Source organism: Entelurus aequoreus, linkage group LG07 (genome assembly GCF_033978785.1).
Source record: "Entelurus aequoreus isolate RoL-2023_Sb linkage group LG07, RoL_Eaeq_v1.1, whole genome shotgun sequence".
Taxonomy (NCBI): domain Eukaryota; kingdom Metazoa; phylum Chordata; class Actinopteri; order Syngnathiformes; family Syngnathidae; genus Entelurus; species Entelurus aequoreus.
Window position 1 is genome coordinate 10,302,752 of NC_084737.1, and position 15,704 is coordinate 10,318,455.

General features: G+C 36.9%; 1 protein-coding gene across 1 annotated transcript in view; it reads left to right on the top strand.

Annotated features, from left to right (window-relative positions):
• Positions 1-15,704, top strand: part of LOC133653362 (collagen alpha-1(XX) chain-like) — a 95,977-nt gene that overhangs the window by 13,126 nt on the left and 67,147 nt on the right. The window contains exons 3-4 of the mRNA XM_062052548.1: positions 701-805; positions 12,870-13,013. Of these exons, the coding sequence (XP_061908532.1) occupies positions 701-805; positions 12,870-13,013 (249 nt within the window). The remainder of the gene's footprint in view (positions 1-700; positions 806-12,869; positions 13,014-15,704) is intronic.

Consider the following 15,704-nt stretch of genomic DNA (forward strand, 5'->3'; position numbering starts at 1 on the left):
CCATTTCATACCGCTTGTCCCTTTCGGGGTCGCGGGGAGTGCTGGAGCCTATCTCAGCTGCATTCGGGCCAACTAAATTGATTGCAGTTCATCTCAATGAGGGGCATTGATTTCAGTTACAAGTGTTTTGAGTTAAGAGCTCCATCACTCAACCAATTAAGCCCTTAAGTTAAGGTACTACTGTTTTGGTACACATGGTATAGTATCCATGTACAGTATGGAGTATCCATGGTATAGTATCTATGTACTGTGGTATCTATATGTAGTATTTATGATAGAGTATCCACAGAAGTACCAAGAACATGCTGACTTTTCCCTGCTCTTCTTTGTCCCGCCATGCTCCATCCATGACCCGTCCACATGTTACACACAAAACACGGACACACAGGAACTCTGTCGCACCCTTTGACCTCTCAGGCCCCAGCGAGCATCCTCTTCCTGTGTCTTGAGGGGACGGGAGGACAGGGCGTGCTTTGACGGATGGAAGGCAGCTGTGGCGTCGGGGTGGATAGAGGGTGGGGAAAGCAGCAAGATGAAAGATGCTGCTTGTTGGGGAAAGTCCTGCTCGGAAATCATGCAAATGTGGAAACAAAGACATGGATTTGAGGCGGAGGAAAGCTTCTGAAGTTTATTTCTGTTGCTTAACCGCACTCGCAGCACCTTCCAATGGGACGTCTGTCTTCTTTATGTCTGGGTGCAGGTCGTCTTAAGCTGTCGGTGCTGTCTGAAGACAGACTGCAGATGAAATGGAAGGAGGCCGACAGTCCCGTTCAGGCCTACAAAGTCCGAGTAAGACCCATCTCAGGTCAGATCCAAGGACTTCTTTTTTTTATATATATGTATATATTTATTTATTCACTTGATAGGGAAATCATAATACAGGTCCTAAGAAACACAGACACCCCCCCCCAAAAAAAAATTAATACATTTCCTACATTTCAGTCACAGTGGGTGGCAATGTACAGCATACCTCTTCACCACAAGCCAGGGGTGGGCAATTAATTTTTACCGGGGGCCGCATGAGCTACCCGAGCACTGCTGGAGGGCCACATCGACAATATTTCAATTAAATTTTGCTCAATATTATTTTTGATATATACCGTAAGATAAATAATAATAATAATAATAATAATAGTAATACTTCAACATAGTGTGTGTAACAGCATTCCATGACTAATATATATAAATTAACATTAATAATAAATGACAGTAAAATAAGCACACGTATGACTGAGGAGTCATAGTGTAACTTTGTGTGGTGTTTGAGTTGTCCGACTTTTTGTGTGGCCTTAAACGCACCAGTGGTTTAGTGCTATGCGTGTTGGTGACAGATGACAAGTTGGTTTTGGCCTGGTTTGTACGGCAGAAAATGACTAGTTTTTCGAGATAGAATTGTTTTACTCATGTTTTTGGTGTGGTTATGTCCGAATATAAACAGTTTTGTTCAATAAAGTGATCGATATAATTCCTGTCCTCGAAGCATCTCGATAGACGTTACAATAATTGAACGGCGTTCAATTGAACGGTGTTGACGAACACCGTTAGTGCCGCTTGTTGTCACTGTCACTCAAAGTTGCATTGCAAAATTCCATAGAATAAATATGTTTATTTTGTTTATAATTCAGATGGGATTTGATTTGGTGCGCGGCATATACTTGCTGCGCGCAGCGGACGCTTGAGCAGTGCGCAATTGCGCAGGCACGCACCTTAGGTGAGGGGACGTTGCTTTGCAGTTCATGTGTTGTTGAAAACACGGCATTCCTCATCAACTTTTCTCTTTTTGGCGTCTCGGGTGTAAAGCGTGCATCACTTGTCGCTGCATGTGCACCTTCACTCGCAGGTTACACACGGACACACGCCCATAAATAATACTTTTCAAAATAAAAGCAGCACAGTTGTATTGCGCGCAGGACATAGATGTTTTTTCAACTTTATTTTGTAATTGCAGTTGTTCACATTCACTCACAATCACGCATACATCCACACGGAAGTAATACAAATAACGATTTTCAAAACAAAAGCAGCACCGTTGTATTGCACACTCGACATAGATACTTTTTTAAATTTATTTTGTAATTTATAATTGGCCTCACGCGGGCCGGACAGGGACGCACAAAGGGCCGGATGCGGCCCGCGGGCCGCAGAATGCCCAGGTCTGCCACAAGCAGATAGAAAATTAAATAACATACAAAGCGTCACTGAATAAAAACAAAAAAAGAATAGAATGAGTTTGAGTTTATTTTTTCGAACATGCAAGCATACAACATGATACATCACAATTTCCAGTTTCTCTTTTCAATATGTTCGAAAAGGAGTAGGAAGAAGCAGAGCTTATTTAATCCTACCCCTTTTCTTGTACATAACAGTTGCTAAAACTTTTGTTCACTTCCTGTTCTTAATTTATTCACAATATACTCCATAAGTAATCACAATAAAAAATAAATAAATAATACTCGGTGAAGTAAGTTACATTTCATATGGTGAGATGAGTTAAGATTATTTTGAAAATGAATGGATGGATGAAATAAATTCAGATTGTTTATCATGGTTCTTCTTCTTTGTACTTTGTAAACACTTTAAGTTTGAAGAGTTTCTTGAAGTGGATCATATTAGTACATTGTTTGATTGCTTTGCATCATTTAATTCCACATACTGATATACTGAAGGTCTTAAGTGTTGTACGTGCCTACAGATGTTTTAAATTACATTTTTCTCTAAGATTATATTTCTCCTCTTTTTTTGAGAAGAATTGTTGTATATTCTTGGGTAGCAGGTTATATTTTGCTTTGTGTATAATTTTAGCTGTTTGCAAATTCACTCTGTCGTGGAATTTCAGTATTTTTGATTCAATAAATAAAGGGTTTGTATGTTCTCTGTATCCAACATTATGTATTATTCTAACTGATCTTTTTTGTAACACCGTTAATGAATGAAGTGTACTTTTGTAGTTATTTCCCCATATTTCTGCACAATAACTCAGATATGGTAACACTAACGAGCAGCAGAGAATATGAAGTGATTTTTGGTCTAGAACAGTGATTCTTGACCTGGGTGCGATCTAACCCTAGGGGTTCGGTGAGTCGGCCTTAGGGGTTCGGCTAAGGCTCCGCCACGGAGGTAAAGACACATCCGACTTATCATGTAAATAAAAACTTCTCTCTATCGGCGTATTGTGGATACCCCCAAACAATGTTCCCTCTAATTTTCCATCTGATTTGCAGGTTGTTTGATTGATCGATTGAAACTTTTACTAGCAGATTGCAAAGGAAGAGAATACATTATATGAAACAGTACAGTTTACACAGTACAGTACATATTCCGTACAATTGACCACTAAATGGTAACACCCGAATACGTTTTTCAACTCCACGTTAATCAATTCATGGTAATGTGTGTAATTTGTTGTGAGTTCATGCACTGTGTTGGTTTTGTTCTTTGAACAAGGTGATGTTCATGCACAGTTCATTTTGGGCACCAGTAAAAAAAACATGACTTTTTTTTTTTATTTGGAAAAAAATATTTTTTTTTAAAATTTTTTACTAAAGAAGGGTTCGGTGAATGCATATGAAACTGGTGGGGTTCGGTACCTTCAACAAGGTTAAGAACCACTGGTCTAGAACATGTTTTGCTTTATTCATTTTTGACGTGTTTCCTGCTACTTTATGTTGTATATTTTTTTTACATGAGACTTCCAGTTCAATTTATCATCAATCATTATACCTAGAAATTTGGTTTCATTTACTCTTTCAATTCAATAGAAGGAAGTGGAAAGGTTCATTGTCAACAGTGAGTGTCACATGTGTCCTATAGCAGTGGTCCCCAACCACCGGGCCACGGCCCGGTACCGGTCCGTGGACCGATTGGTACCAGGCCGCGGCCGCACAAGAAATTAAAAAAAATAAAGAAATAAAAATTTATTAAATCAACATAAAAAACACAATATATACATTATATATCAATATAAATCAATGCAGTCTGCAGGGATACAGTCCGTAAGCACACATGATTGTATTTCTTTATGACAAAAAAAAAAATACTTTTTTTTTTTTTTTTTACTACCCTTCTCCCCGCCCCCCGGTCCGTGGGCAAAATTTTCAAGCATTGACCGGTCCGCAAGTACAAAAAGGTTTGGGACCACTGTCCTATAGTGTCTTTAATTCAGCTATGTAACTAATCATACAGCCCCAGGTCAAGTCAAATTGTTTTGGTGTACCCCTCAGATTATATTTAATTTTCTCTAGATCTAAGAAAAACATGAGGTCCTTAATCCAAAGGGAGGCCTTGGGGGCAAACTGTGATTTCCACTCCAATAAAATCCTTCTACGAGCTAGTAATGATGCAAAGGCGACACTGTCACTAAAAGTCGGCTGAATTTTTTTGATAGTTTGGTGGAATTCCAAAAGTAGCCAATTCTGCACAAGGCGTCAACTTCAAATTTACTGCATCTGCAAGATGTTTAAAAATATGAATTCAATAGGCTTCCAGACTGGGACAGGACCAGAACATGTGTGTCATGTTTGCAGGAGTCAATTGACATTACATGGTTACATGTATCTGCAATATTAGCGTACATTTTGAAAAGTTTAGAGTTAGTAAAATAGGTGCGATGGACAACCTTAAACTGTATTATATTAAGTTTTGTACAAGATGTGCTATCATTTATTTGTATCCATGCAGATTTCCAGTCATTGTCATCCAAAACTTTGCCAAATTCTGCTTCCCAGTCTTTTCTAATTTTCTCGAGAGATGTCTCTTTAAGATGGGAAATTAGGATGTAAACATGGACTTATTTTTAATACCTGCCTTTGCCAACACTTTCAGCTTTACAGATGCCATGTCCGCAGTAAAGCTGGCTCTCGCCATCATAAAACTTTGATTTAGCCATGTAACTAATCATACAGCCCCAGGTCAAGCCCCCATACAGACAACGCTTAGAGAAACACGATTGCATTCCTCATATCCATGCAAGCGTAAAAAGAAGTTAACCACAAAATATACTTCACATGACCAATACATAACACGTATGTTAATAATACTAGCTCATACAACATGTAACTCACGTCTTTTAGTAATCCAGCCATGGGTTCATCCACCTGGTCTTCAGGTATTTGCTTCAACTTGTAGGTAATAACAGGGTCAAAGTGCTGACTCAGCCATCTGTGCGACCTAATGGATAAGTGGTCTGATTTCACATCAGAACATTTTTGGATTTGAGGGGACCCATGGTACATTGAAACCCCTTCCTAGTGGTGTATGAAACATGTTTTGGACAAGCTTTGTGTTGAAATTGTGCGTATATTTTGCTCCACAGGTACTTTTTTTAACCCGTTTTTTGAGTCTGTCTGCAAGCTGGCCGCTTGCGGAGGCGTTCCCAGATTAAACACCCTCTTAAAAAGGATTGAATTCATCTTTTAGAAAATGTACACTTTTTAAATACATATCTCTAAGAATGTTGTCTGTCTATCTGTGTTGGCCCTGCGATGAGGTGGCGACTTGTCCAGGGCGTACCCCGCCTTCCGCCCGAATGCAACTGAGATAGGCTCCAGCACCCCCCGTGACACCAAAAGGGACAAGCGGTAGAAAATGGATGGATCTTTAAGTCGTCACAACTTTTTTTTCCAGACATTGTCGAAATTAAACTCAAAAACTACAGATGGCTTTTTTGCCGATATTCCAATATTGTCCAACTCTTAATTACCGATTCCGATATCAACCGATACCAATATATACAGTTGTGGAATTAACACATTATTATGCCTAATTTTGTTGTGATGCCCCGCTGGATGCATTAAACAATGTAACTTTACCATGAATTGATTAACGTGGACCCCGACTTAAAGAAGTTGAAAAACTTATTGGGGTGTTACCATTTAGTGGTCAATTGTACGGAATATGTACTGTACTGTGCAATCTACTAATACAAGTTTCAATCAATCAATCAAAAACAAGGTTTTCCAAAATAAGAGAACAACTTCAACTCCAGTTACGGAAAAAAGTGCCAACATGGCACTGCCATATTTATTATTGAAGTCACAAAGTGCATTATTTTTTTTAACATGCCTCAAAACAGCTTGGAATTTGGGACATGCTCTCCCTGAGATAATCCTGATACCCACTAAAACTATGGGAAATACTATACTTTGACTTTCAAAAAGTGCATTATTTTTAAACATGCCTCAAAAACAATGAAGGCACACAGCTTCAATCCAGAGTATACTAGAGCATACTTGCCAACCTTGTGACCTCCTAATTCGGGAGATGGGGGGGGTGTTGAGGTGTGTGTGTGTGTGTGTGGTTGGGGGCGGGGTTTGGTGGTAGCGGGGGTGTATATTGTAGCGTCCCGGAAGAGTTAGTGCTGCAAGGGGTTCTGGGTATTTGTTCTGTTGTGTTTATGTTGTGCTACGGTGCGGATGTTCTCCCGAAATGTGTTTGTCATTCTTGTTTGGTGTGGGTTCACAGTGTGGCGCATATTTTTAACAGTGTTAAAGTTGTTTATACGGCCACCCTCAGTGTGACCTGTATGGCTGCCGATCAAGTATGCCTTGCATTCACTTGTGTGTGTATAAAAGCCGCATATATTATGTGACTGGGTCGGCACGCAAAGGCAGTGCCTTTAAGGTTTATTGGCGCTCTGTACTTCTCCCTACGTCCATGTACACAGCGACGTTTTTAAAAAGTCATACATTTTACTTTTTGAAACCGATACCGATAATTTCCAATATTACATTTTAAGCATTTATCGGGCGATAATATCGTCAGGCCGATATTATCGGACTTTTCTATTAAAAACGTTATATAGATTTGTTGGTCATACCATTAGGTACACCTGCACACCCGCGGATAAATCAGACTGGCTGCATAAAAAAAGCTGCTTTTGGCAGAATTTACCTCACTGCTTGTTGCACATCGCTGTTATTATCTGCATGCCAAGATTATATGAAAATAATACTTTTTCTTACCTTTTTTGTGTTTCCTCATTGCCATAAGCCAGGGATGTCCAAACTTTTTGACTTGGGGGCCGGATTTGGCTAAAAAAAAATAGGTCGAGGACCGTTTGCATGTAAAGTAACTATATTGCCTTTACATACGTGTAGATATTATATTAATATAATGGATATATAATTAATAATTATTATATTTGAATATTAAGAGCATGTATCTACCTTGTTTACTTCCCTGACGTCCTCCTTGAAGTTTGTAAACAATCAGAAATATCAAGCAGCTAAAATGCACCAAACGTGGGTAAGTGGGGAGAGTGTTTTGCATTTTTACCATCATGCTTTGTAGTGGAAAATGGGTGTAATTTAAAATTTTTTTATGGTGCTTTGACGTTATTTATAATGTCCACAGAGTACAGCGAGCAGATTGTGTAATGTGTGACCATGTCTGCTGACATTTTGTGTTTGTGGGATTTTTTTTGCACCATGACTAGGGAAGGTTGTTTGCATTGGATCATACAATTAAATGCTGCGCACAATCTCATTCAAGATTATAATTAAAGGTCATTGACCTGAATTACTCATGATGTACATTAGATGGCGACAAAACAATTGTCAAACTACTAAAACAAATGCAAACTCCCTGTGGGTAAGATTCCTTTTTAACTCATGATGTCTCGCGGGGCAAATTGTAGACTTTGGGCGCGCCGTAGTTTGGACAGCCCTGCCTTAAGTAGAGGGAAGGAGCTCCTCTCCCTCTAGTGGAGAGCTTGATTTAGGGCCTGATATACTTCGATCCAAATACCATGCGCTAAAACAGCGTGTGCTATCTATAAAATAGCGTTTACTATTAGTGAATGTGTGGCATGCGATATAACTGTCACAACTAATAATATTGCACGTGCTATTCGTAACTGGTACATAACGCCTTATTTAAATGAGGTTGTTGCGTGTAGTACGCAGCTTTAACTGTGTAAACAGTCATTTACTGCACTTTAATTTTATCATGTGCCTAATTGTGGCATTTTGCTATGTTTTCAAACAAGCAGCAGACATGTATCACTTTTTATGGGCATTACAAGCTGTCCTGCAGTGCATTTACAAAAAAATCATGTGCGTTGCAGATGCGCTCATGAGAGAGAGGCTGCAGCTACTGCGCACAAAACACAAAAAATGCATACTTTAATACGTTTTTTTCATATATGTATATTGTGAAAAAATGAACGCCATTAAAAAAAAACACTATAGGACACCAACACGCATCAATTGAATTTGTTTTAATCAGCCCATTAAGTCACCCAGCATGCAGCTATACAATTATAAAATGATATTGCTGAATTGACAATATGTCAAATTTTTGTATTTATTTCTGACAGTTCAAATATGTTGACACACACATGCAGGATGGAGAATTCTCTGTCTGAGCATCTCCTTTCTCACAGCTGTGCGACTTAGCTGCGCCTAAATAAAGACACAGAATAGTGTGAGATCAAGTTTGATCAATCACATTGCGTGTGCTTTATAATGTATTTGCATCTTCTCCTCCCAGTATTGTGGGCATTTTGATAATCAGCAGATATTCTGCATATTCATTTTGCTCGTTATTCTGCTCTAGGGATGTCCGATATTATCGGCCGATAAATGCTTTAAAATGTAATATCGGAAATTATCTGTATGGGTTTCGTTATTATCTGTATCGTTTTTTAAAAGTAAAATATATGACGTTTTTAAACGCCGCTGTGTACACGGACGTAGAGAGAGGTACAGAGACAATAAACCTTAAGGCACTTCCTTTACGTGCATGCCATCCCAGTCACATAATATCTACCGGCTTTACTCATTAGGAATTGATGCAAGACATACTTGTTCAACAGCCATATAAACAACTTTAAAACTGTTACAAATATGCGCCACACTTTGAACCCACACCAAACAAGAATTTGAGTTTGAGTTTGAGTTTGAGTTTGAGTTTATTTCGAACATGCAAGCATACAACATGATACATCACAATTTCCAGTTTCTTTTCAACATGTTCGAAAAGGAGTAGGAAGAAGCAGAGCTTATTTAATCCTACCCCTTTTCTTTACATAACAGTTGCAAAACTTTTTGTTCACTTCCTGTTCACAATTTTTTCACAATAAACTCCATAAGTAATCACAATAAAAATAAATAAATAAATAATAGTAAGAATTTAATAATAATAATTGGTGAAGTAAGTCATATTTCATATGATGAGATAAGTAAGATTACTTTAAGAATGAATGAATGGATGGATGAAATAAATTGAGAATGTTTGTCATGGTTCTTCTTCTTTGTACTTTGTAAACACTTTAAGTTTGAAGAGTTTCTTGAAGTGGATCATATTAGTACATTGTTTGATTGCTTTGCTTAATCCATTCCATAATTTAATTCCACATACTGATATACTGAAGGTCTTAAGTGTTGTACGTGCAAACAAACGTTTTAAATTACGTTTTTCTCTAAGATTATATTTCTCCTCTTTTTTTGAGAAGAATTGTTGTATATTCTTTGGTAGCAGGTTATAGTTTGCTTTGTGCATAATTTTAGCTGTTTGCAAAATCACTATGTCGTGGAATTTCAGTATTTTTGATTAAATAAATAAAGGATTTGTATGTTCTCTATATCCAACATTATGTATTATTCTAACTGATCTTTTTTGTAACACAGTTAATGAATGAAGTGTACTTTTGTAATTATTTCCCCATATTTCTACACAGTAGCTCAGATATGGTAACACTAGTGAGCAGTAGAGAATATGAAGGGATTTTTGGTCTAGAACATGTTTTGCTTTATTCATTATTGACGTGTTTCTTGCTACTTTATGTTGTATATTTTTTACGTGAGATTTCCAGTTCAATTTATCATCAATCATTATACCTAGAAATTTGGTTTCGTTTACTCTTTCAATTTCTATTCCGTCTGTTTGTATTTGTGTTTGACTTTCTCTTCTACTGTTACCAAATAGCATTATTTTAGTTTTACTAAGATTCAACGATAGTCTGTTTTTGTCAAACCATCTTTTTAATTTGTTAATTTCTTCTGTTATTATTTGTATTATCTCCTGTGTGTTCTCTCCTGAACAAAACGCTGTTGTATCATCCGCAAATAATACTAACTTTAAATATTTTGTAACTTTACAAATGTCATTTATATAGAGATTGAATAATTTAGGTCCTAGTATTGATCCCTGAGGTACACCACAGGATAAATTTAGCGTTGTAGACGTGTGTTCGCCTAGCTTCACGTATTGTTTCCTGTTCGTTAGATAACTTCTTATCCAGTTTAAGACTAACCCTCTGATGCCATATCGTTCTAGTTTTTTGATTAAAATATTGTGATTAATTGTGTCAAATGCTTTAGTTAGATCCATAAAAACCGCTGCCGCACATTTTTTACTATCTATTGCATTGGTAATTTCTTCTGTAATTTCAATTAAAGCCATTGAAGTTGAAACATTAGCTCTGTATCCATATTGGTTCTCTTCGAGTATTCTATTTTTATTCATGAAACTTTCTAATCTGTTATTAAACAGTTTTTCAATGATTTTAGAAAATTGTGGAAGTAGAGAAACAGGTCTATAATTTGTAAATTGATGTTTGTCTCCAGTCTTATAAATTGGTGCAACTTTAGCTATTTTCATTTTGTTTGGAAATGTACCTGTTTGAAATGATAGGTTACTAATATACATTAAAGGTCCTGAGATCTCTTCAATAACCTTTTTTATCGTTTCCATATCAATTCCGTTACAATCAGTTGAAGTCTTAGATTTACATTTTTTCACGATTGTAACTATTTCCTCCTGTGTCACATTACTGAGGAACATGGAGTTGGGATTTCGCTCTATGGTATCATTATAGTCCTCATTTGGAACTGGGTCTGGAATCCTTTCTTCCAATTTTGGTCCAATATTTACAAAATAATTATTGAAGCTTTCAACTACTTCCTTTATATTGTCATTTTTTTTATTTTCATCTAAGAAGTATTGAGGGTAGTCCCTCTTAGTTCCATTTTTAATAATGCTATTGAGGATGCCCCATGTTGCTCTCATATTATTTTTGTTCCTGTCCAATAATTCACTGTAATATTCTTTTCTACATGATTGTAGTATGTCTGTTAACTTGTTTTTATACTTTTTGTACTTAATTTCTGCCTCTATAGTTCTTTGTGCTATAAATTTTCTATATAGTGTATTCTTCTTCTTACAAGCATTTTTTTTTAGAATGGCAAACACATTTTGGGAGAACATCCGCACCGTAACACAACATAAACACAACAGAACAAATACCCAGAATCCCTTGTAGTACTAACTCTTCCGGGACGCTACAATATAAACCCCCCGCTAATCCCTATCCCCCCCTCCTTAACCCCGCCCACCTCAACCTCTCATAGTCTCTCTCAGGGAGAGCATGTCCCAAATTCCAAGCTGCTGTTTGGATAAATAGATAGATAGATAGATAGATAGATAGATAGATAGATAGTTCTTTATTGATTCCTTCAGGAGAGTTACCTCAGGAAAATTAAAATTCCAGCAGCAGTGAACAGAATTGAGATCGAATTTTAAAAAGTAAAAAGTAAATAATGGGGGTATAAATGGAAACAGAATAGAAAAATATTACAATGAGAATACAAATAAAAAGCAACAATGAGAATAAAAATATAACAGTAAAATAAGAATATAACAAGAGAAACTAGGCAGTAGTGACCATGTTATGAAAAAGTATTGCACTGTTATTGTTTTGAGGCATGTTAAAAAAAAAAAAAAGCACTTTGTGACTTCAATAATAAATATGGCAGTGCCATGTTGGCATTTTTTTCCATAACTTGAGTTGATTTATTTTGGAAAACCTTGTTACATTGTTTAATGCATCCAGCGGGGCATCGCAACAAAATTAGGCATAATAATGTGTTAATTCCACGACTGTATATATCGGTATCGGTTGATATCGGTATCGGTAATTAAGAGTTGGACAATATCGGTAAAAAAGCCATTATCGGACATCTCTAGAGGCAACCAAAACTCTATGTAAGCTCACGCCTAAATGCATGAACTTTGACATTGTTTAACACGAGTATCCAACTGTGTAACAACATGCATGAGTCAGAAAAGACACATTTCATCATAGGTCACCTGTAATGTAAAACTGCCAATAATCTTTAAAGTTGGCAGAGCTCCATGCTTTATTTTAAGATTAATAGCGAAGCCTTTCTGGTATTGATCCAGCCACAGGCCCATTCAGGTGGTCCATCAACAGAAGTAAGCTTCAGGTATTTTTGTCCACATCTGGATGTTTCCAAAATGCGAGTCCTAGACCCTGTACACACAGGAACATTAACATTTGTTTTTGCCGAGTTGAACCAAAAAAAATGCATCCGCACTCGTGTCAGATCAACAATAGCCGCACACACATCATACATCTGTATTCACATCTATATGTCCACATATTGTGTGTGTTTGAAAAAAAAGCATAAAATTGTGATTTACATTTTTTTGCAGAATCATGCAGTGCAGGTTATTTGCAGCTTGTACCATTTGTATAATTTCATTTTTACCATTTTAACGTTTCCTGAAAGTTTAATCAAAATCCACTCATAACTGTATAACTGTTTGAGTTATGTTGCCAAATAAAAGACAGGGAAACCCCGGCAATGACATAACCTCCTGGTGGAGGTAATAAAATGTATTATTTATTATTGTCAGTTGTTGGCAACTCGAGTGGGGAAATATGCAGCTGTGCATTGATAAAAACTACTATATAACTGTCACAAATACATAATAATAAAGATAATAATAATTGTCATTGTTTTCCAGTTGTTTTATTACACTATGACCCATTCCTGTGACAGTGTGTCCAGTCATAATATTAAGATCTTTTGCACTTTAAATCTCCAAATTGTGATTTTATTTTGCAGACGTGCCACAGCCGGAGCTCATGTTGACCACCACGCGGGGCCGGGCAACCGTGGCAGGACTAGACTCCGGTCAGGAATACGCCCTCCAAATCCTCATGCTCAACGGGACCACGGAGAAACTTCTGGCAAAGCGACGATTTACTTGTAAGTACAAGTAAACACATATGCAGTTTCAAATGAATCCCCTAAAATAATGCAAGGTGTATTTTACTGGAGTGACATTCAGCAATCATATACCAATAATCCATCTATCTCTTTTCGTTTATTATCTTCAATTATTATTATTTTCATGACAGTTTTTTTTCACATTTGACCCAACCCAAAATGTTGAAAGAGCAATATTGGACTGAAAATACTAAAAAAAAAATCTGTTTGGAGCTGCAAAAATTAAAAGCCTTATATGTGTTATAATGAAGGCAACAAGTAGGTAAGTGTCTATATTAACTGTATTAGCCTACTATCAAAATTACTATTTGTCGCATGCTGACGCAAATCTTCATTGACGGAAATGTTGAAATGTAATATTTATTCTACACATTTTTACAACATTGGAAAACATTAGTAAAATAGAGGGTGAAATAACACCTGGCAATTACTTGCTCAGAATGGCCAAATATATAGATGTGTGTGTCCAAGTTAAAGGAAACTGCAGGCTGTCTTATTCTATTGGATTTATTACGATCTTTGGCAAGCTGGGTAACGTTTGCTGTGGTCTGGAACAACATGGTAGACAAACAACTGTCAGAAATGCAGCCAATATTACATACAGATAATGTGTCGTGAGACATGCAAATATAAATTAAATACACAGGATCATAAGTTAAGGAAATTAAATGAGGTCAAATGTACCTACAAACGAGGCGGAATGATGCAATATGTACATACAGCTATCCTAAATAGCATGTTAGCGTCGATTAGCTTGCAGTCATGCAGCGAGTGACCAACCTGATTAGCACTCCAACAAGTCAATAACATCAACAAACCTCACCTTTGTGTATTCACGCAAAATGAGACAGAGAAGGAGTGGCATAAAACGTATCTTTTTGCGTCTGAGAAAGTTGTACCGTACATGTAACATTTGTGATTTAGGGCTATATAAATAAACATTGATTGATTGATTGATGTAAACAAACTACGGTGAGTTTGAAGACAGCCGAAATTAGTAGGACAAAACAGCACTCGCCAAATACTCTCATCAGTGAAGCATGTTTTATATATACAGTGGGATTTCTAACAAATAGGGATGTTTGTGTCATGTTTTTCTTCCGACAGAAACCATATTAAAAATAAATAAATACCTTTTTTCCCCCCACCTTTTTGCCATTATCATACATTTTTTTAAACGTACGGAGCCACTAGGGCGTGCGTTGCTGACCCCCGTTCAAAGTAGTTGTTATTGCACTACTATGTTAAAAGACCCGACCCAAGCAGAAATAGCAAATTTCAGTTAAATTAGATAAGAGCTGACAAAGAATATTGTGAAAAAAATCAAATCCTCTTTATCTTAAAGTTGATGAAACACAAACAACAACATATGTAAACATAACCGCCTTCGTTTTGCACATATGTCCACATTGTGTCACATGGCATCCTCACTACAGTGTTTACTCAACTGCAGTGAGTACCAGGCAACTATTCGTGTTGAGGTGTTTTTTGGGGGATGGTCAGCAGACATGACACATGATGTCATAGTGCTGTAATAGTATTATGTCATTGCAGTGCGACAGTTTATCGGCTGGACAGCGCACTTAATGACATGATATCAGCCCGTATCATATCGATATCTGTTTAAGCAATAATATGCTCCTCTTAATGACTACATATCCTCACAAATGATATCGATATCAACACAGGCTGGAAATAAGGTCTGTTTTAAAGCAATAATATGCTTCTCTTAATGACTTGATATCATACCGATATCACTGGATTGAAATGAAGTCTGTTCAGAAGCAGTAATATGCTGTGCTTAATGACATGATATCAGCCCGTATCATATCGATATCTGTTTAAGCAATTGCATGACTTGATATCATACTGATGTCACTGGATTGAAATGAAGTCTGTTCAGAAGCAGTAATATGCTCCTCTTAATGACTACATATCCTCACAAATGATATCCATATCAACACAGGATGGAAATAAGGTCTGTTTTAAAGCAATAATATGCTTCTCTTAATGACTTGATATCATACTGATGTCACTGGATTGAAATGAAGTCTGTTCAGAAGCAGTAATATGCTGTGCTTAATGACTTGATATCAGCCCATATCGTGTCCATATCGTCGCAGGATGGAAATGAGGTCTGTTTAAAAGTAGGCCGCCAGGAAGTCGAAAGGGGCCTTTTTTTTATTGCAAACAGTGAGGTCCCGACATCAAAACATGTCAAGACACCTTCTCAAACCAATCACTTTTCCGGCTTCAAAATAAAAGCGCTGCGCTACACATTCGGTTTAACTACATTCAAAATATAAATGTCTTACATTATGATCATGCTTTGTCAAAGATGTTTTGTAATGTAATCTGTGATATTTGCACCTAGAAAATGCTAGTACACCAGTTAAGGAATATGGGGGGTTGGGGTAATTTTCTGGCTGGCTGAAATATAGTGTACATTATTTTATAACATGCTCTAGCCGAGTCCTCAATTACAGAATGTTTAGCAGGCTGAATATTACATTTTATTAATTAAATAGAGACGGTTAATACATTCCCATGCAGAGATATGAATACCATTAAAGGCCTACTGAAATGAATTTTTTTAATTTAAACGGGGATAGCAGATCCATTCTATGTGTCATACTTGATCATTTCGCGATATTGCCATATTTTTGCTGA